At 47.3% G+C, this 22,762-nt stretch overlaps 1 protein-coding gene across 1 annotated transcript in view; it reads right to left on the bottom strand.

Annotated features, from left to right (window-relative positions):
• The window catches only part of PGBD5 (piggyBac transposable element derived 5), a 671,274-nt gene that overhangs the window by 300,677 nt on the left and 347,835 nt on the right, over nt 1–22,762 (bottom strand). Inside the window, exon 4 of the mRNA XM_073660236.1 lies at nt 6,169–6,349. Coding sequence (XP_073516337.1) covers nt 6,169–6,349 — 181 coding nt within the window. The remainder of the gene's footprint in view (nt 1–6,168; nt 6,350–22,762) is intronic.

Below are 22,762 nucleotides of genomic sequence, written 5' to 3'. Positions count from 1 at the left end.
ATCTGCCGTACAATAACTCAAAGGGAGAGAACCCTCTAGAAGCCTGGGGTACCTCACGGATGGCGAACATCAAATAGGGTAGCAACCTGTCCCAATCCCTTCCGTCCTTAGAAACCACCTTTTATAACATGGACGTGAGGGTTTTATTGAACCGTTCTACTAGCCCGTCGGTTTGAGGGTGGTACACCGAGGTGCGCAATTGTTTTATTTTTAGCAGTTTGCACAGTTTCGTCGTCACCTTGGACATAAAAGGGGTCCCTTGATCTGTCAGGATCTCCTTAGGTAGCCCAAGGCGACAGAACATGGCAAACAGCTACCGTGCAATCAGTTTCGCCGAGGTGTGGCATAGCGGTATAGCCTCTGGGTACTGGGTGGCAAAATCGACGACCACCAGTATATGTTGGTGGCCATGAGCGGATTTTACAATGGGCCCTACCAAGTCCATTGCAATCCATTCAAAAGGTTCCTCCATCACTGGCAGAGGTACCAATGGGCTACAGAAACTTGTGGTGGGTGTGGTCAGCTGACATTCAGGGCAGGATTTGCAGTACTTTTGGACCTCCGCGTAAATCCCCAGCCAAAAGAACCTCTGCAAGATACGCTCGTGTCTTTTTAACCCCTAAGTGTCCACCCAACAGGTGTGTGTGTGCCATCTCCAGAACCACCCGATGGTACGACTGAGCTACCACTAACTGTTCCACGACCTCGTCCCTGATTTTGTCTACCCTATAGAGCAACCCACCGTTGACCACCATGCGTGGAAACGCAGTATCTGCACCGGTCTGTTGAGCTACACCATTTACATCTAACACCTTTTCCCGCGCACGAGTCCGGGTGGGATCCTGTAGCTGAGCTGTCCCAAACGTGCCCCGGGACACTTCCAGCTCGGGGATCGATGGAGTCTCTTCGACCTCTCCTGCCAGCACCTCTAGGGCAAACCTATCGGGTTCACACTCTGTCCCTAGGTTGGACACACCTACGGCAGGTACCCCTGACTCGGGTTCTTCAGGTACAGCGCCCGTAATAAATTTTACCGGGGAAGAGTGTTTTTTGTTTTTCCAGACTAGTCCAGAACAGGGCCAAGTCTCTTCCCAACACAGTCCCATGGGGAAGAGTTTTTACCACCCCCACCGCATGTTTCATGTCCCCACACGGTGTGGACAAAACTACCTCCGCAGTTGGGTATTTTCGGAGGTACCCATGAATACACACAACCCCGACTGTCCATCCACTGGGGTTGTCTCCTGCCACCAGCAACTCATGTACCAAAGTCACTAGACTCCCTAAGTCTAAGAGGGCCTCCGTTGGGTACCCATTAACCAGTACCTGGCACAGTTGGGGTTCTCTGTTCAGGGGGTCGGTACTCGCAGTACAGACGGTCTGGGTGTACAGTGAGATCCGGCGGTTATACCCGCAGTCCATGGGCTCTGTAGTCAGGGGGCAGTTAGCAACCACATGTCCCAGCTCCTGACGCCGCCAGCACCTAATGGTGGAGGTACTGTTAGTTCTTGTGACCGTTTGGGAGGTAACCGGTCTCCTGCCACTCTCACTCTGGGGTACCCCTTCAGCACAAGTATGGTGCTGACTGTCCTCAGGAGAGGGATGCAACCCCTTTCCCAGTTCCTGGGTTGGTCCGGTGTAACAGCCGCGAGGGGGCAGAGTCCCATATAAAGTCCTGAGTGGCCGAGTACCGCTCGATCAGACTGACCACCTGGTCGAGAGTGCCGGGGTCCCCTTGCCCCACCCAACGTTGGATAGCGGCCGGCAGAGTCCCCACCAGCCGGTCGATCACCACCCTCTCCACCAACTGGGCTTGAGTCAAAGTTTCAGGCTGGAGTCACCTCTTTACCAGCTGCAGAAGCCTGAGACCGGGCTGGTCGGGTCTCCACAAAGGCCCATGAAAATACGCGCTGAGCCCTCACGTATGTATTGACCCCGAGTCGGGCAAGGATCTCACCTTTGAGCCTCTGGTAGTCCTGGGCATCCTCCCGACTGACGTCGAAGTAGGCCTTCTGGGTATCGCCGACCAAAAACGGAGCCACCACTTCCACCCACTGGCCGGCTGGTAGGTTTTGCCGCTCTGCTGTGCGTTCATAGATGGTAAGGAAGGCTTCCATTGTGGTCCTCTGGTCCCATCTTCCTCAACGCTGAGCGAACCTTGTCCCGGGCCTCTCGACATTTCGGGCCTGGTGCCATCGGCGTCTCCCGCAGAGCTCTGAGCTGCTGCATGATCAGTTCCTGTTGCTGCCGCTGCATGAGGATCAATTGCATTAACAGCTCCTCCATTTTGTCCACGGGTTTGGGCTGAAAGATGGCAGGCCGGATTGTGGTCATGCAGCTGCCGGTGGGGTATGCCTCAGACACAATGCCCGCATTCTCCACCAAACTGTAAGGCAGCGGTGTTCACACCGTGCAGTAACTGAGGCAGTGACCCAAGCAAGTCCAACATAAGCAGCTTTTATTCAACAACTCACGGGTAAAACAGAAAGACCTCCAGTTCGCAGCCGGGTTAACATAAGTCCATAAACAACGAGCCGCTCAGACCCTGACTGGTGCAGAGCCTTCCCAGACGTGGGTTCAGCTACACACAGACCTGCTGAGCTTTCCTGCTATGCTCCTAGCAGGTCCCAACAGTGAGCAACACTAATCCTTAATGCAGGGTTTTTAAAGGACCTGTGGCAAGAGCCACTGGAAAACCCAGGTTGGAGGGAGGAGGCCGTCCCACTGCCTTCCTGTAGCCTCCTCTAAGAAATGCAGGCCCTGCTGGGTTTTACTTAATCTGCCTTAGCCAGATAGCCTGACCAGGTCAATGCTCACCTTCATTCCTGCATTGCAGCCGCAGCTGTGTCTGTGACTGCAATGCACTCCAACGGGTTTAATAGGTCTCTGTACACATTCTGGGGGATATATAACGTCCCTTATATATGATCCAAGTCACTGCCTCACAATATACACACACACACATGCATCTCACTAAATTAGAATATCATCAAAAAGTTAATTTATTTCAGTTCTTCAATGCAAAAAGTGAAACTCATATGTAGAGTCATTACAAACAGTGATCTATTTCAAGTGTTTATTTCAGTTAATGCTGATGATTATGGCTTACAACCAATGAAAACACAAAAGTCATTATCTCAGCAAATTAGAATACTTTATAACAGCCTGAAAAATGTCTTTAACATTTGAAATATTGGCCTACTGAAATGTATGTTCGGTAAATGCACTCAATACTTGGTCGGGGCTCCTTTTTCATCAATTATTGCATCAATGCAGCGTGGCATCGAGGCGATCAGCCTGTGGCACTGCTGAGGTGTTATGGAAGCCCAGGTTGCTTTGATAGCTGCCTTCAACTCGTCTGCATTGTTGGGTCTGGTGTCTCTCATCTTCCGCTTGACAATACCCCATAGATTCTCTATGGAGTTAAGGTCAGGTGAGATAATGACTTTAGTGTTTTCACTGGCTGTAAGCCATAATCATCAACATTAACAGAAATAAACACTTGAAATAGATCACTCTGTTTGAAAGACTCTATATAATATGAGTCTCACTTTTTGTATTGAAGAACTGAAATAAAAAATTTTTTTTATGATATTCTAATTTAGTGAGATGCACCTGTATATGTATATATATTCATTGTAAGGTTGCAGCTGGACAGGTTGTGGTCATCTCTCCCATGTGTCCCCAAGGTGCCAAGCCTCAGTGATGTATAACTCGGAAAAGCAGCACACATAGTGCTGAGAGGTGTTTTAATGGATCAGTTACACCAGTTTTTTCAGGAGGAATCGGCCCAAATTCCGACCAACTATTGCGAGAAGCTTTTGGAAGGATATCCCAAACATTTGACCCAAGTCATTCGGGTTAAGGGCAATGGTACCAAATACTAATGAAATGTATGTAAACTTTTGACTTTGCAGTAAGTAATAAAAAATGCCTTAAAACATTTTCTCTCTCATTATTCTGGCATTTGGCAAATATTAAAAATGATGGTAAACCTAATTGACAAAACGGGAAAGGTTTATTCTGATTTCATGTCAGATATTGAGAAAAACATGCATATGTGTCTTGTGGTAGATCGCTCACTTGGCTACACACATAGGTACGCCGTCTCTTTAAATCTTTGGTTTGCTTATTAACAGGGTGACATAAGTCAACCTTTAGTCCGTAAAAATAAACACAGACAGCTGGGCAAAACAGGAAATACAAAGCAAAAATGGTAGCACAAAGAATGCAGTCCTTGTAGTAGCAGGGATTCGCCTGCTAAGAGTTCAGCAACTCCACATGGTTCAGGAACATACACAAGCTCCCTTCTGGAGCTTAATTCTCCAGACATTGAACTCTGAATGCCTCAGCTGGCCAAGTATTTAAAATTCCCCAGACCACACCCTGAGGCGGAGAGATATGGTGAATGACCTCCCACCCTACACAATGGTCATTCACAAAAAACACTCCCTTTACTATAGAGTTATCCCCTCTCAACAAATAACATGCTGAAGGAAACTTAATGGTTTTAGTTCACTGATGCCAACAGCCTCAGGTAAACCTATCTCCCCTCCAGCACTTTCCTAGTGATTTTGTCACAGTCTTTTGAAGTAGTGTATGTAAACTTTTGGTTTCAATTGTATATATATATATTTTTATATATATATATATATATATATATATATATATATATATATATATATATATATATATATATATATATATATATATCCTCCTGCTGTCTGTTTATCGACACCTTGTTTGTACTCATAGAATGTTTACCTTATAATAATAAAAATTTATATTTTATTTGAATTATAGCCTCTATCTTTTGTGGTTGTACTTTTCATGTGAATAGGTTATATATTTGTTTTTTAGTATAGCCACACCAGTTATTGCCTATTTGATGAGTTGAAACTATCTTACTAAACATATGGGTATTCTTTAAATGCATTTTGATCACCTTATGTAAACCTACTGTGACTGTTAAATTTTTATCTTAGGCCTCTTTCACACGACAGTTTCTCTGGTACGAGTGGAGACAGTTTCCATACGTTCTGAAGACACTGACACATGCAGACCCATTCAAATGAATGGGTCTGTGCACACCTCAGTGTGATTTCACGGACAGTGTGTCCGTGTGCTCCTCACAGAGACAAGTCTGTTTTTTGCGGACACACAGTCGTACCACACGGTTGTGACACGTACTGGCGCCTGGGAATCAGCGCTAACTGTTAGCGCTGTCCCCAAGTGCCGGGTGCTGAACACTACCCTCATTATGGTTTCCTGCCGGCGCTGCCATCAGCACCAGCAGGGACAATGATGAGAGTAGTGGTAGTATGCTCCTGTAGTGTCCCCACCTGTAAAAATAAGAATAAAATAATAAAATCCATATAGTATAGGAGCATACTACCACTACTCTCATCATGGTCCCTGATGGTGCTAATGGCAGCGCCAACAGGGAACCATGATGAGGGCAGTGTTCAGCACCCGGCACCTGGGAACAGTGCTACCTCTAGCGCTGATTCCCAGGTGTCTGTCTGTGTGATACTGGTGCGACACACGGGCGACACACCGCTGCCACACGTGTGACACACTCGGACACACAGTACACGGATATCTCCGGACCGGAGATATGCAGACATGTGAAACCGGCCTAATGATGTTTGCAGCTTGCATTGTGAAATCTGGTGATAGATCCACTTCAATCAAACATGAAAAAACAAGAGGGAGCACTGGTGGAGGAGGCAGATAGTAGCATCAGAGAGATGAGTAACTCAGGAGCAGCTGAGGACGGCAGACCTACTACTACAGGTAAGTAATGCTGCTAGTGTAGTTAAGGAGGTGTTGTCAGTGTGGTAATGTGAGATAAATAAAAACTTATGTGACCACACCAGCGCAATTCTGACCTTCTATATGGCATTTAATTTTGATCAGAACTGTGGTTGTCTACTTTTCTGTCACTGTGACACTGCCACTTTATGATTGGACAGTGTCATAGTGTATTGAAAGTACTCTTTATATGCCAGTGAATACCATACAGGTACTGTACATGTAGATGGTTTATAGTATAAAGAAACTTAAATTGGCTAAATGCTTCTTTTTGTACTACGGGATTGCCTGAAAATACTTAAACATATTGTTAAACATTTGTGTCAAGAAACACATGGCGAGAGCATGACATACCTTGTTTTTCAAATTCTTCAAATAAATTCAAGCTTGTGATACTTGGGCCAGTAAATATTATGTAATTTTTTCCATATGAATTCTGACACAAGCTCTTAGCTACAGTGCTGTGCAGTTGTGTCTTGTTTTTCAGAGTGTCAAGACCATCTGTACCACTCCCTTCCTTCAAATGAACAAAGATCTTTAAAAAAAAGATAAATAATTAACATATTGCATTCATGAATAAAATACTTATATACTAATGTGTAAATAAAATAATCAAAATACATATGATGTTAAAAAGTAATATTACATTTACTCAAACAGCACCTGCATTTAAAGTGAATCTGTCAGCAGGATTTCACTCCTCAAACTATTTATATGCATATATAGCTCTTGTAAAGACAATTACAGCCATACCTTTGGCTGGATAGTCCATTCCCCTGTGACAAGAGAAATCTGCGTTTGAATCGATATGCAAAGGAAGATGAAGTGCTTTGGATGCTGGAAGCACTTCTTAAGCCTGTGACACTGGCTCTATTCCCCTCCCAGCACTGCATTCTCCTGCTTGAGTGACAGCTAGTGATGAGCGAGCGTGCTCATCAATACTCGTTACTTGCTCGAGCATTAGTGTGCTCGGGATGCTCATTACTCAATGAGTATATTTTGAAAGCTCGGCGGAAGCTCGAGTCCCCTCCCCGCTTTTTACCACCGACTTTTAAACAATCATGCACCCATTTCAGCCTTTTCCTCAGCTCCCAGACCGCTTTATAGGCTCCAGCAGACACTTACTCGGCTTACTCGCATTTCCCATTGACTTACATTGTACTCGTTACTCCTAGCGAGTAATCACAAGGAAACTCGGGGAGTACCGAGTAGCCCGAGTACCATACTATTCTTATAGTACCGAATAGTAACGAGTATACTCGCTCATCCCTAGCCCTGGTTTCTCTATCAGGAGAGTTCATAGTGCCGAGGTGAGATTGTGATGATAATAGAGGCCACCATCTCCTTAGTTTTCCGTTACTTGGAATGCAATCGCAAGTATGCAGCCAGCCACCCACCCACCCACAGGCTGCAATACTAAACTGCCACATTTCTGGACAGCTGCTTGCACTTGAAATGTTGCCTTTTAAGCTCATGGAGGCGGAAGGTTTCCAAAATCTCATGTCTCCCCAGCCGCCACTATTTCTCCTGGTATTGTCTCCGCCTTCCACAAGCACGGGTCCCACAACATTACCCATGCTCTCTCCAGTGCACTTAAGTGGAAAGGACCGCCTAACCAAAAAAACGTGGACAATAGTGATGAGTGAACATGCTCGCCACTGCTCGGTACTCGCATCACTGTGCTAGACGAGCTCGGTGCTCGACGAGTATTTCTGGGTTGCTCGGGCGGGAACTCTAGTCCCCTCCCTGCATGTTTGGTGCTCTTTAGAGAGCCAATGAACATGCAGGGATTGCCTGCCACACACTGTAATGCCGTAGACATGTTGGTTGTGGGCATTACAGTGATTGGCTGGCAGCACAGCATCATCAGGTGTATAGAAGACCGGGCTCGCCATGCTCCTTACAGTCTACCCCAGAATCAGGCAGAGTAGGGAGAGGTGCGGCTGAGTTAGGGAGAGATTTGCTTGTTAGTATAGGTATTCCACGACATATATGTATATCCATCTGAACTAACAGTCCTTCTGAGGACTAATCCAGCTGCATATAATTCGTGCTAGGCAGGCAGGCAGTGTATGTGGCAGACTGCAGTGTATGACACAGCACAAGAGGGTCCATTGAACATCCTGTCTGCTGCTGCTGCTGTAATAATTACAGATATTTCTAGACATAGAAAAGCAAATTTTTTTTTATCTTAATCTTGGTTATTTGCTTAAAAAGCAACCCAGAGTATACCACTTTTCTGCTCACTGCAGAATCAAGCCAGATCTGTTCCATATTTCAGAGACAAAAATCCAGAAATTTGAACTGAACTTAGAATGGAAAAGGAGGCCAATATTATCCGTTGCAGAGTGTCGGTGAAGTTATACACACTAGGTCTCCATGTAGATTAATATTAGTAAATTGCAGGCATACATTTTAAAGCTGTGGTTCTCTGTCAGACATATCACCGAAAAGACTTCAAAAATCATACATTTCTTCCATTTTCATTCCGTTGCAATGTATCGTGAAACTATTCACACTAGGTCTCCGTGTAGAATAATATTAGTAAATTACAGGCCTACAATTTAAAGCCGTGGTTCTCTGTCAGAGATATCACCTAAAAGACTGTTCAAAAATCATACATTTCTTCCATTTTCATTCCGTTGCAGTGTCGGTGAAGCTATTCACACTACTTCTCCATGTAGAATAATATTAGTAAATTATAGGCCTGCTATTTAAAATCGTGGTTCTCTGTCAGATGTATCACTTATAACAGCGTTCCAAAATCAGATATTTCTCGTGAACGAGAAAATATTGTCCTCCATTTAAAATAGGTAAGGTGCATGGCAAGGGACGGGGAAGTGGACGTGATGGTCCATGCAGACCGAGGACGTGGCCGTGGGCAAGGTGAAATTGTCCCAAAACAAACACCCACATCTTGTCGCTCGACCTTCCTGTCCCAATTACTAGGGGACTGCAGATCACAGAGCAGTGTGATAAGGTTATTGGTTGGATAGCAGATAATGCTTCCAGTCACTTGGCCACCACCACCTCCACCCTGTCTTCCACACGGTCAAGTCTCAGTAGCCGTGAGTCTGGACCACATATTCCTCACCCTGATCCTCCTTCCTCCCACCATGCTGAGTGCCTGGAGACAACTCCGAAGAGCTGTTCACTTTTTCATTAGTAGATTCGGCCTCTTGCCCAGCCAGCTTCAAGCGAGTCAAGAGGAGAACGCGTGCCCAAATGTTGGAGCAGCCAAGGTCACATGAAGGCGATCGTGGTAAAGTGCAATTATTGTCGCAAGACGTGGATGATGATGGTGAGACACAATTGCCAGAAAGTCAGGAGGAGTACCAGGGTGCGGAAGACGAGGTGGTGGATGATATAGTATCTGATCTCACCTGGCAGGGGGACACACACAGCGAGGACAGCAGCACACAGGGAAAGGGAGGCATAGCACCACAACAGGCAGGAAGAAGCCATGTGGTGGCCGCAAACACAAGGAGGGAAAGTATTCCTATTAACGCCAACACGACAGAAGTTGCTAGTACAACTGTTAGGTCTTCCCGAGTCTGGTTATTTTTTAAAGACTCTGCAGATAACCCCAAAAAGGCCATTTGCACCACCTGCCAGGCCAGTGGGTAGCAAAACTATCAGCCTGACCACCACCAGCACAACAAAGCAATCAACTAAGTGGGCCAAACCCCAGGGTCCAGAAACAGTGTCTGCGGCAGCCAACGCCCCACAGGCCACACTACTAAATTCATACATTTCGTGAATGCTTGTGCTCGAAATGTTGCCTTTTAGGCTCATAGAGACGGAAGCTTTCCGCAACCTGATGGCGGTGGCTGTCCTTCGGTACTCGGTCCCCAGCCGCCACTATTTCTCCCGGTGTGCCGTCCCCGCATTACACGAGCACATGTCCCACAGTATTAGACGTGCCCTCACAACGCAGTTACTGGGAAAGTCCACCTAACCATGGACACATAGACAAGTGCTAGTGAGCAGGGATGGTAGATCTCGCAGACAGCACACTGGGTTAATATCGTGGAAGCCAGGACCCAGTTGGACCTTGGGACAGAACACGTCCTCCCCGAAGATTGCGGGCCCTGGGTCAATCAGGGTTGCCCCCACATTCTACAGCTCCTGCACCACCTCCTCCTCTTCAGTATCCATTTCTGAAATAACCATATCAGTCACAAGCTGGAAGCACTGGAGCACTGCCTCGGCCAAGTGGCAACAGGCTGTGCTGAAGCTAATATGCTTAGGTGACAAACCACACAAAGCTGAAGAGTTGTGGACAGCTCTGAAAGAGCAAGCAGATCTGTGTCTGACACAGCTGACCTTACAGCCAGGCATGGTCTTGTGAGACAATGGCCGGAATCTGGTGGCAGCTCTGAGGCGAGCTCACATACGTACCATGCCTGGCCCATGTGCTTAACCTCGTGATTCAGCGATTTCTCAAAACCTACCCGGATCTGTTGGATCTACTTGTCAAAGTACGCCGCCTGTGTGACCATTTTAGAAAGTCAGCTACAGCCTCGGCCGCCCTTGCCGTGCTTCAGCAGCGTTTGCAACTTCCAGCTCACCGTCTGATCTGCGATGTCTCCAAGCATTGGAACTCTACATTGCAGATGTTGAGAAGGATTTGTGAGCAGAAGAGGGCAGTTGTTGAGTACCAGCATCAACAAGGCCGTCGGTATTCAGGTCTGACTCCACGCATACAACCTCAGGAGTGGACATGGATGTCAGACATCTGTACCATCCTCCAAAACTTTGAGGACTCCATCAAGATGGTGAGAGGCGATGATGCCATAATTAACGTCACCATCCTGATTCTCTGTCTTCTGAAATGATCTCTGCTCGTAAATAAAGAGGATGCATTGCAGGCGGAGCACGATGAGATGGAGCAAGTATTCATACAGGGTGATTACACACAGCCCAGCTTCATCTCATCCCGACGTGGATTGGTTGACAATGAGGAAGAGGAGGAGGAGGAAGAAGAAGAGGAGCTAGTTTCCTGTGCTATAGACGGTACTACCTGAACAACTGTCATACCATCTCTTCAGCGTGGATGGCCTGAGGACAAGGAGAGGGGGAAGAGGAGAAGGATGAGGAGGAGAGCATGGTCAGTCATCCTATTGGTGAGGACACGGAAGTCTTGCCTATTTGCAGTCTGGCACACATGGCTGAGTTTATGTTGCGCTGCTTTTCCCATGAACCTCGCGTTGTCCAAATTTTGGGTGACAGTCATTACTGGTTGGGGACGCTTCTAGACCCACGCTACAGGGTGTCACAAGTGTGTCAGAGGTGACAGTCGCCCTGCAGTGGTCTGCAGGAGATCTCCACTTTTGGCAATGCAGACAGATGCCTAGATAGGAGGCTGTGTTTAGGACCCAGCGACTACCTCCCTTTAGTCTGAGTGTATATATACCTGGTGTGTCTAAGTGGGCGTCGTTCGTTCCTACTTGGAACTTGGCTGAAGTAGCATCACATCCTCTTTGGAGTCTTGAGGCCGTGTGCCCTGTTGGAGTTTCTTCTAAAGCTAAGTTGTAATTCCCGTGTTGTTTTCCCCTTTTGTCTTTAGAGTGCTAGCGGAGGTTGACTAATGCTCATCTCCTTCCACCCCCAGTTGTAGCCTTACGCCAGGGATAGTAGGGCGAGGCACGTGATCGGCGACAGCTGCGGAGGCTGCATATGGACGGTGAGGGAAGATAGGGTGACGCTAGTCCAGTTTAGGAGGTCACCACTTCCCCTTTCCCTAGTGTCTGGGCTCCCTTTACCTTTTCCCCCTGTATTGCACCCACTCCTGGCGTGACACAGGGAGAACTTTCTGTCTCTTATTCCCTTGCAGGACAGGTCTAATAAGGGGTAGTGTGTATAACAGGAATCAGTCCATATGCGTTTGGAGCTACATGGCTTTTGAACACTGGATGAAGAGTGGTATACAAACTTGGATTTAAATATACTCCCACATAATCAAGGGAAAACAAAAGCACATGGTACATATGTTTTACTGCACAGAAAAAAAGAAAAAAAATGGAGAGAAAAGGGAAGGAAAAAATGTGCACAAGAAATATATAATTAAAAACCATAAAGAAATAAAATTAGGACATAACAAAACATCACAGAACATTGATAGAGAAAGAAAAAATTGTACAAATTACAAGAAGGGCAAGTATGGCAATGCAAAGTTAAAAAATCTGACCGAAAAATCTGACCAGAAAACCTGACCGAAACATAGTGAATTGTGCACTGAAAAAGAACTAGTAATGTAGCATCACTTCTCGCCTGAGGTTCAATTCTAATGGAACGAAAGTATTCAAAAAAAAGATCCAGTACGCTTCTTTATTGCGTACCACACCCGTGTGATTGCCAGCTCTGATATGTCTAGATATATGTTCAATGGCATATGCACGAATTGTGACTTTCCACAAAATGTCTGGAAACGAGCGATATGTTTCTATCTGTGAATTCTTCAATATCATAGAAATGTTGTCTTATTCTAGATTTCATTTTTTGGATAGTGGAACCGACATATTTGAGATTGCAAATTGTGCACTCAATAACATAAACCACGTGATCACTGTTGCAATTCAAAAAGTTTTTTATACAAAACTTCTTGCTGTGGTCATGATTGAAAAAATGATGAGTTTTAAAAGAAACTTTGCAAGTTTTACATGGTAAAAGCCTTTAAGAGACAACCACATTTGAGAACTGGGTTTGTTGGAATGAGTAATATGCAAACTTGGAGATCATGAGTTTCCTAATGTTCTTGCTTTTCTGGGTACAATTCTGACTCCATCTTGCAATATATCCAAAACAATGGGATCATCATATAAAATAGGTAAATTGCGCTGCACTATTCGGGAGATAGTACATACTTTCAGTCTATGTGTCAAAACCAAAGTTAGTACATTATTTTTTTTGTTGTCTTTGGGGTCTGATTTTTTATTAATTAAATCGACTCTATCTTGATTAGTGGCAATTTTCAGTGCTCTATTTAGACTCCACATTGGATAGTGACGGTCAGATAAACGTCTTCTATTGTTTTCAGATTCAATCCGAAAGCTCTCAGAGGTGCTACAATTTCTTTTGGCTCTAATAAATTCGCCTATAGGAATTGCCTTAGTGACATGAGAAGGATGGAAATTACGTGCATCTAAAATTGTATTACCAGATGAGGGCTTCCTATGTGTTTGACTAGCAACAATACATCCATCTGAACCAGTCAGTTCCTAGTCCAGGAATGTGATTTTTGCATGATGGTAATTGCAAGTGAACTGCAAATTGAAATGGTTGTTATTCAAATAGGAAACAAAGCGTACTGGATCTTTTCTTTGAATACTTACGTTCCATTAGGACTGAACCTCAGACGAGAAGTGATGCTACATTACTAGTTCTTTTTCAGTGCACAATTCACTATGTTTTGGTCAGGTTTTCTGGTCAGATTTTTCGGTCAGGTTTTTTAACTTTGCATTGCCATACTTGCCCTTCTTGTAATTTGTAAATTTTTTTCTTTCTCTATCAATGTTCTGAGATGTTTGTTATGTCCTAATTTTATTTCTTTATTGTTTTTAATTATATATATCTTGCACACATTTTTTGCTTCCTTTTTCTCTCCTTCTTTTCCTCTGTGCAGTCTCACATATGTACCATGTGTTCTTGTTTTCCCTTGATTATGTGGGAGTATATTTAAATTCAAGTTTGTATACCACTCTTCATCCAGTGTTCAAGAGCCATGTAGCTCAAAACGCGTATGGACTGATTCCTGATATACACACCACCCCTCTTTATTGCTTTGTTGTCTGAGATGCCCAATTTTCAGCAATTTTATTTTTAAAGGATTTCCAAAAAAGATTTTGTGAATTTTTAATTACTCCGGTGTGTTGAGCTGATTCCAACTCTAATTTCCTCAATTACCTTCAGCGCTGAACAGCAGCGGAGACGCTGTGCTCTTCCCGGATGGGAACAGCATCTCAGGGGTGAGCTGAATTTTTTCCTATTTATTCCTAATAAAATGGTGCAGTACGAGAAGGCCATTAAAATTCAAAAAAATTCCCATCTGAAAACGCTGGCGGCAGAGGTCACAGTTCGTTGGACAACCAAGGAGTACAGGTGACAGACACAAATGCAATCCGGCAGAGGAACACTGTCAAAGTTCTGGGACAGTTTTCTCAGACCCTTCCATCGCACAGGCCCTGAGGCGTGGGGTACTCTCACAAGGAGTGCAAAGTTTCGGAAGATGGTGAGGGAGTACCTTGCCGACCGTACCAACATCCTCCATGATGCCTCTGTGTCTTATAATTATTGGGTATCCAAGCTGGACATGTGGCATGAACTGGCTCTTTACGGCTTGGAGGTCCTAGCCGGCCCTGCCGCTAGCGTTTTGTCAGAGCTGGTGTTTAGTGTCGCCGGTGAAATTATAACTGATAGGCGCATCCGACTGTCAACTGAAAATGCTGACAGGCTGACTCTTATAACAATGAACAAGGGCTGGATTGGGCCAGACTTCTCAACACCACTGAATGAGAGCAGCATAACATAAACTCAAATACAGTGGGGGTTTTTTGGGGAGGTCTAACTCTATTCCCATGCACCTCTGTCTTCACACCCAGACATGGGTATACGATTCCTGATTTTGTCTATTTGCTCTTGTCCTCCTCCTTCTCTGCATCCTCATCCTCCACCACCATATCACCACCATATGTACCATATCAACATATCTACGTCTCTTGCAAGAGGCATTGGAGTTCCTCCAAGTTTTTGGCAGCCGTTGCTTCACTGCATAGGCAAACAGTATGGGAGACACACTTCCTAATAATGAGAGTAATTTTTGCAGGAGGTCCTCCGACCTCTAAGTCTCCTGCAAGGGGCATTGGAGTTCCTCCAAATTTTTGGCAACAGTTGCATTCACTGCGTACCTTTCAACTGTATAGCAGACCCTTTCCTTTCTAATGGGAACATGACATTACTGTGGCCCAGCTCTATGTGTCTTTAAATTGTAAGTGGGGTTTTTTTCCCATATTTTGGCAGGCCTTGCAGTCACAGCATGGGCATTACCACTATAGGAAACCCGCTCCTTTATAATGGGAACATTTTTTCACTGCGACCCTCCTCTATGTCTCTTCAAAGGGGTATTGGGTTACGTCCAAATTTTTGGCAGCCCTTGCAGTCACTGCATACGCAATAACAGTATAGGAGACCCACTTGTTAATAATGGGAACAACAAAGCATAGCCAGCTGATGGCTCTCTAACAATAGCGAGGGCCGACTGCTGGCCATTTAAGAATAGTAAGGGCCGCCTGATGGCTCTATAAAAAATAGGTTTTGTGACTTTCAGAGTCCCTCCATCATAAATGAAACAAGATGTGTCTGATGATCTGTCACACACCACATGGTCAGATAAGGATGTAAAATGTAAAAAGGACATTTCACGGTGAATGCATTTGTCTTAAAAAATAACATAAAAAGAAATAAAAAATAAATAAAAACACAGTACGATCTTTGTTTAGTATAAAAACCAGACTCAGCAATGTAACCTCAATGTAATCACATTGTTCAGCTCCTGCACCTCTTCCTCCATCTCCGAAATGACCACATCAGTCACAAGCTGAAAGCACTGCCTTGGCAAAGCGGCAAAAGGCTGTGCTGAAGATAACATGCTTAATGCTTAGGTGACAAATCGCCCACCGCTGCAGAGTTGTTGAAAGCTGTAACACAGCAGCCTGATCTGTGGCTCTCACCACTGAACATACAGCCAGGATTGGTAGTGTGTGACAATGGACGGAACCTGGTGAAGGAAAAATGACAGCTGGAGTAGATACGGTTTCTCTCTATGCCAGTCTTTTCACCGAGCTAAAGAACATGGCTGTGGAGAAATACAACTCCTACTGAGAAGCAGTTCAAACTGAAAAACACTGAGCCCACCAGAGGATTTGATTCAGAGGGCTTACCTTTCTCCCCCGCTCAAGAGCCCCATGGCTGCTGCAAAGTTTGCGCCTATCATGAACTCTCCTGATGAAGAAGCAAGGACCCACTCGAGGATTCTCGGGTGGGACCGTCCGACCCTGCCAAGAAGCACTCCTGGCTAAGAAAAGTGTGTGGGAAGGTTCCCGGACACTCTGTGGCTGCTTTTTCACTGAGGTGGAAACCCACACAAACATGGAGAGAACATACAAAAATCCTTGCAGATGTTGTCCTTGCTGGGATTTGAACCCAGGATCCCAGCGCTGCAAGGCTTCAGTGCTAACCACTGAGCCAATGTGCTGCCGTTCATCCTCTGATATCTAACAGGCAAGAGAAACTGCCACTCTATCTTGAGCTCCTTTGTGGGCAGCCACTCAGTCTACCAAATAAAATTCCTGAGAAGGAAATTGGGGATGGCTTCACTACTGGTACTGTGGGAAGTGCTATTACCATGGCGTCGTACCATAGTTCACTGGAAATATTCCAGGCTAGTAGGAGGCAAGCAGATTCCCACAGAAAAGTACCATAAATAATGTTCAGGGACCCTTGCTTATGGAAGGTGGAGACGACACCGGGAGAAATAGTGGCTGTTGGGGACAGGGTATGGACACCTGGCCGCCACCGCCATGAGGTTGCAGACAACTTGCGCCCCCACAAGCCTAAAAAGCCACATCTCAAGTGCAAGCAGCTGCCCAGAAATCTGATAGTTTAGTACTGTGGCCTGTGTGTGGGTGGGTTGCTGGCTGCATACTTGCACTTGCATTCCAAGTAACAGAAAACTAAGCAGATGGTGGCCTTTATCATCATCATGGTCTCACCTCGGCACTAGAAACTCTCCCGATGGAGAAGCCAAGGCCCACTGGAGGAGTCTCTGGTTCTCTGGTGGATCCGTCCAACCCTGCTGAGAAGCAGCCCTGGCTAAGAAATGGGTTTGAGAAAGTTCACAGACACTCTATGGCTGCATTTTTAATGTGGACTGGCTCCGTACCGAACCTGGCCACATTCACCTGTCCACGTGTTTGTGGTTAGGTGGTAATTCACACCTAAGTGCACTGGGGAGTGCACGGGTAATCTTGTGGGACCCGTGCTTGTGGAAGGCGGAGACGACACCGGGAGAAATAGTGGTGGCTGGGGACCGAGTATGGACACCCGGCCGCCGCCACCATGAGGTTATGGACAGCTTCCGCCTCCACAAGCCTAAAAGGCCACATTTCAAGTGCAAGCAGCTGTCAAAAATTTGGCAGTATAGTATTGCAGCCTGTGAGTGGGTGGCTGGCTGCATACTTGCACTTGCATTCCAAGGAATGGGGTAGGGACATCTGAACGCTGCGCTGGGACAAGGACGTGGACGGTGATTGTTGCAATTCTGCAACAACAGGTGCATGGCGGGAGGCGCCAAGGAAAACTTATGATGGGCACACTTTTAGGCAGTGACCTGTGAGTCAGAAATGCTTCCAGGGGTCTTTCCCATGCTGTTCCCATGTCTTTTCAGCACTGTATGCATGTGGCTGATGATGTGTCACACACCACATGGCCAGATAAGGTTGTGAAATGTTAAAATGACATTTCCCAGTGAATGAATTTGTCTCGGTTGAAAGCAATGCAAAAGTGCAAAAATGCATCAAAAACGCTACGTGTGAACATAGCACATTATTTTTGGCTATTTATTTTGTCTTACATACAAGTCATTACCCTGGAAAGGATGTTCTTTAACATATTTCCCAGGAAAATCCATTTTGGTTTAGCTTTTGCATGTTTTATTGTGTGTCCGGAAAAGTGGCGTAATATCTCTGACAATGTTGTTGACAGCAGTGACCTGGGAGTCAGAAATGCTTCCAGGGGTCTTCCCCATGCTGTTCCCATGTCATTTGAGCACTGTTCCCATCGATTTGGGCAATTTTTAGGTCCTCTGCAGACCACTGGAGGGAGGAGCCTGAAAAATGCTCGCATCTCCCATAGACTTACATTGGGTTTGTTACTTGGACCGAGCACTCGAGCATTCCAATTTGCTCAACTCGAACAAAGAGTACCCGAGCATTTTAGTGCTCGCTCATCACTAGTGGACAAGTGAATGTGGCCAGGGACGGTTCATCTCGCTGATGCATTTCACTGGGTTAATACTGTGGAAGCCCCGACCCAGTCGGACCCTGGGATGGAACACGTCCTCCCGATGCAAAGGATTGCAGGCCCTGGGTCAATCAGTGTTGTCTCTACATTCTACAGCTCCTGCACCACCTCCTCCTCCTCCTCTTCAGCCTCCATCTCCGTCACTTGATTCATTTTTTCAGCACATATTCCAGATTATTTACTTAAACTTTGTGTGTGCCAATAACAATAACCAGGACTGTATACTTAACATGAGGGGTGATACACAGAAATGAGGGAAGAGATATAGGCCGGTGCAGAACTGTGGACAGCATGGTGGGTGAGAGATGAGTTTGCATTGTATTCTGCACTGATTGCTAACCAGTACAACGACTGGCACAGGGTAGAGGCATCGGTGAAGCAGCTTGATAGAAATACGACCCTGGCTGCTGCATTCAGAAGGGATTGGAGAGGAGACAGTTTGTTTAGAGGGAGACAGATTAGAAGAGAGTTGCACTAGTGAATAAGAGCAACAGTAAGGCTGCGTGCCCACAATGTGTTTTTTAAGCGTTTCCGCAGCAGCAATTCCACCGCGAAAGCACTTAAACACTTGGTAGAAGGTCTGCCATGTTCCCCAATGATAATCCGCATGTGCTGTGCACATGCTGCGGAAATTTCCACTGCAGATTATCATTGTGGAAAAATCCGCAGCACTACCATTAATTTTGCGTAATCGTGGCGTTTTTGCCGCCACTGACTTGCATTGAATCGCATAATATCCGCATGACTACATGTGCACATACAGATATTATGCGGTTCAATGTGCGGATGGTACCTGTAGTATCGGCGTCTCTGCCCTGTAACAGGCAGAGACGCCGTTCCCCTTACCGCTGCCCTCCCGGCCCGGCGTCTTCCGGCTCTCCTGCTGCTGCTGCCGTCCTAAGGAGTCCCCGGCCAATGGCCGGAGGACCTCTCGTATATAAGGCACCTCCTCCAAAATGGAGGTGCCCGTGCAAGGTTGTTGCTTTGTGATTCTTACTTTGCTTCAGCCCTCAGGTCCTCTGTAAGTCAGTCCTGTCCGCCAGTCTGACTGCTCTCCAGTCTGCTAGTCTGTCTACAGACCAGTCCGCCAGTCTGTCTACAGACTCTGCCCGCCTGCTTACCAGGAAGCACCTGCCTGTTACCTGCCGTGCCCGCCAGCCCGCTTACCAGGAAGCACCTGCCTGTTACCTGCCGTGCCTGCCAGCCCGCTTACCTGGAAGCACCCCTGGAAGCACCTGCCTGTTACCTGCCGTGCCTACCTGCCCGCTTACCTGGAGGCACCTGCCAGCTACCTGTTGTGCCGCCAGCTTGTCTACCCGGAGCACTCACCTGACTATCTGCCTAATCAGCCTGCTTGTCTGCCCGGATCACCCGTCAGCCTGCCAGTCGAAGATTTTCCACTGTACCGGTCATTTCCTGCCTTCTGACCCGTGGGAGTCACCTGCTCTCATACAAGGACTGGCCAGAGTAGCACCTGGTCCATCTGCTCGGTCCTTCCCTGGTCACGGAGTCAATTGAGCCACCGTTCGACCTTGGTCAGTCCGAGTTGATACCTGGTTAAGCCCCTCTGGTTCCTCCTTGCACCGCAGCACAGAGGTCCCACCACCCGGATCCTTAACAGTTTGCATGGGCCATGGAACCCGGTAGCCCCCAGGCTCCTTCACTTGCTGACCTGTACCAGGAGGTTTCTTATCAGAGATCCCAACAGGAAACCATCCTGACCTACCTGCGGTCTGTCAACTCTCATCTGGAAATGCTGTCTATCCCACCTGTGGCCACCCTGAGCCGAGCGACTACTGCTGCCTACCAATACCACGGCATCCAGCCTAGAACCCTGACTTTCTGCGCCTCCGCATTTTGGGGGTGACCTCGTCTTTTGTCTGGGCTTTCTGAACCAGTGCACGCTGCACTTTCAACTTCTGGCACATCAGTTTCCCTTTGACCGGGCCAAGGTGACATTCATCATGTCTCACCTCACCGGGGAAGCATTGGCATGGCTAAACCCTCTATGGGAGAGAGGGGATTCCCTGGTGTCCGATCTTCTGGCCTTCCTCACTGCCTTCCGGAGGGTCTTCGATGAGCCCGGACGTAAGACTTCTACTGCCTCCTCATTGCCAAGGGAGTCTCACCGTGGGCCAGTATGCCATACAGTTCGGTACCCTTGCTTCTGAGCTTGCCTGGGACAACGAGGCCCTGGTGTCCACCTTCTGGGAGGGTCTTTCTGGTCGGATTGAGGACGAGCTAGCCGGCCGGGACATTCCTATCACCCTGGATGACCTGGTGTCACTAGCTACCCGGATTGACATCCGTTTCCTAGAATGTGCTAAGAATGTGCTAAGGAGTTTACCCGGGAGAGAAGATTGCCTCGTCTTGGTTTTCCAGAAACCTGCCCCCCAGCCAGCAACTCACCGGACCCGCTCGCCCGAACCCATGCAGATCGACCAGACCAAGATGGTCAAGTCTCGCCAAGAAATCAGCCGAGCCAAGGGGAGCTGTTTCTACTGTGGTAGTAAGGAGCACCTGATCCGTTCCTGTCCAGTGAAGTGGAAATTCTAGGACCACTCGGAGAGGTCATCCTAGGCAAAAGTAAATCCTCTCCGTTCTTGACTTTATCCATCTCTATTTCCTGTGGAGAGAACCGGTTCTTTGAAACTGCCCATCTGGATTCCGGAGCCGCTGGGAATCTCATTTCCCAGTCCCTTCTACAGAAGTATCAGATTCCTACCAAACCTCTGGCTGAACCATTGGCAGTCGCTTCCGTGGATGGAAGACTCCTTCCGATGACCATCTTGCTCGTCACAGAGCCTGTAACCCTTCAGGTGGGAATGCTGAACTCGAAGAGGATCTCCTTCCATGTGCTTTCCGGACTCTCTCACTCCCTTTTGCTAGGTCTACCCTGGCTACAGAGACATGAACCTGTTCTGTATTGGCAATCCGGTGAGGTGCTCCGTTGGGGGCAGGATTGCCATTAGACCTGCCTGGTCCCGGTTAGCCCGGCTCGACCTCCGTCTACTCCGGCTAATTTGCCTGGTCTTCCGGCATCTTATTGGTCCTATGCAGATGTCTTCGACAAGAAGAAAGCTGAGACACTGCCACCTCATAGGCCATATGATAGCCCTATCGACCTGGTACCCAGTGCCACTCCACTCCGTGGGCGTATTTACCCGTTGTCGTTGGCCGAAACCCGGGCCATGTCGGAGTACATCGAAGAAAATCTGGCTAGGGGATTCATCCAGAAATCTACCTCCCCGGCTGAAGCTGGATTCTTCTTCGTAAAAAAGAAAGACGGTTCACTACGCCCCTGTATCGATTATAGAGGACTCAACCAGATTACTATCAAAAACAAATACCCCTTTCCGCTCATCTCTGAGCTGTTCGACCGCCTTAAAGGCGCGAGGATCTTCACCAAGCTCAATCTTCGTGGGGCGTATAACTTGGTCCGGATCCGCCAAGTAGACGAGAGGAAGTACATTCAATACTCGGGACGGCCACTATGAATACCGTGTGATGCCCTTCGGCCTCTGTAATGCTCTAGCCGTCTTCCAAGAATTTGTTAACGACATCTTCCGTGACCTATTATACTCTTGCGAGGTGGTATACCTGGACGACGTCTTGGTCTTCTCTCCGGATCTTCCCACACACCGGAGAGATGTTCGTCAGGTCCTGCTTAGGCTCAGGCAGAATCACCTATACGCAAAATTTGAGAAATGCCTCTTCGAACAGTCCTCTCTTCCGATCCTGGGCTATATTATCTCTAAGACAGGTCTACAGATGGACCCCGAGAAGGTCTCTGCCATTTTAAAGTGGCCCCGTCCGGTGGGCTTGAAGGCGATTCAGCGATTCCTGGGCTTTGCCAACTATTATCGTCTCTTCATCCCACATTTCTCTTCCCGGACTGCTCCCATCTCTGCGCTCACCCGTAAGGGAGCAAATCCTATGGAATGGCCGTCCGAAGAGGAGGAGGCCTTCCTCTCCTTAAAACAGGCCTTCTCTTCTGCCCCAGTGCTGCACCATCCGGATTGCAACAAACAGTTCTTTCTGGAGGTTGATGCTTCCTCTTCCGGAGCCGGAGCGGTGCTCACCCAGAAATCTCCGTCCGGGAGAACGGTTACCTGCGGCTTCTTGTCCAAGCTTTTCTCCTCATCTGAGCGCAACTACTCCATAGGGGACCGAGGACTGCTAGCCATCAAATTGGCACTGGAGGAGTGGCGTTACCTGCTTAAGGGGGCTCTCCACCCGGTAGTCATCTACACTGACCACAAAAACCTGGCATATCTACAGAATACCCAAAGACTCAATCTGCATCAGGCACGGTGGTCTTTGTTCTTCGCCCGCTTCAACTTTACCCTACATTACCGCCCTGCGGACAAGAACGTTAAAGCCGACACCTTGTCCCGATCCTTTCTGTCTTCCGATCAAGAGGAGGAGCCTATGCATGTCATCGATCCCTCCAAAGTGATGAATGTGGCTCCCTTGGACCTGTCTCGTCTCCCACCCGGTAAGATGTTTGTAGCGGTTCCAGATTGCAGGGAGGTTCTTCACTGGGGTCATTCATCTAAACTAGCCGGCCATGCTGGCCAGAAGACGACCTTCCTGCTCATTTCCCAGCATTACTGGTGACCTACCCTGTGCAAGGACGTTGTAGACTTCGTCACGGCCTGTTCGTCCTGTGTCCGCAACAAGGTTCCCAGACATCTTTCTGCCGGCCGTCTCCTGCCACTTCCCGTACCTGCTGCCCCGTGGCAACACGTTGCTATGGAATTTATTACTGATCTCCCTGTTTCTGTCGGTTGTACCGTCATTTGGGTGGTCGCTGACCGCTTTTCTAAAATGGCCCACTTTATCCCTCTGCCTGGTCTCCCGTCTGCAT

The sequence above is a fragment of the Phyllobates terribilis genome, unplaced genomic scaffold, assembly GCF_046119375.1.
Source record: "Phyllobates terribilis strain yellow unplaced genomic scaffold, ASM4611937v1 Scaffold_24__1_contigs__length_18792416, whole genome shotgun sequence".
In the NCBI taxonomy this organism is placed as follows: Eukaryota; Metazoa; Chordata; class Amphibia; order Anura; family Dendrobatidae; genus Phyllobates; species Phyllobates terribilis.
This window is presented reverse-complemented; position numbering and strand designations above follow the sequence as displayed.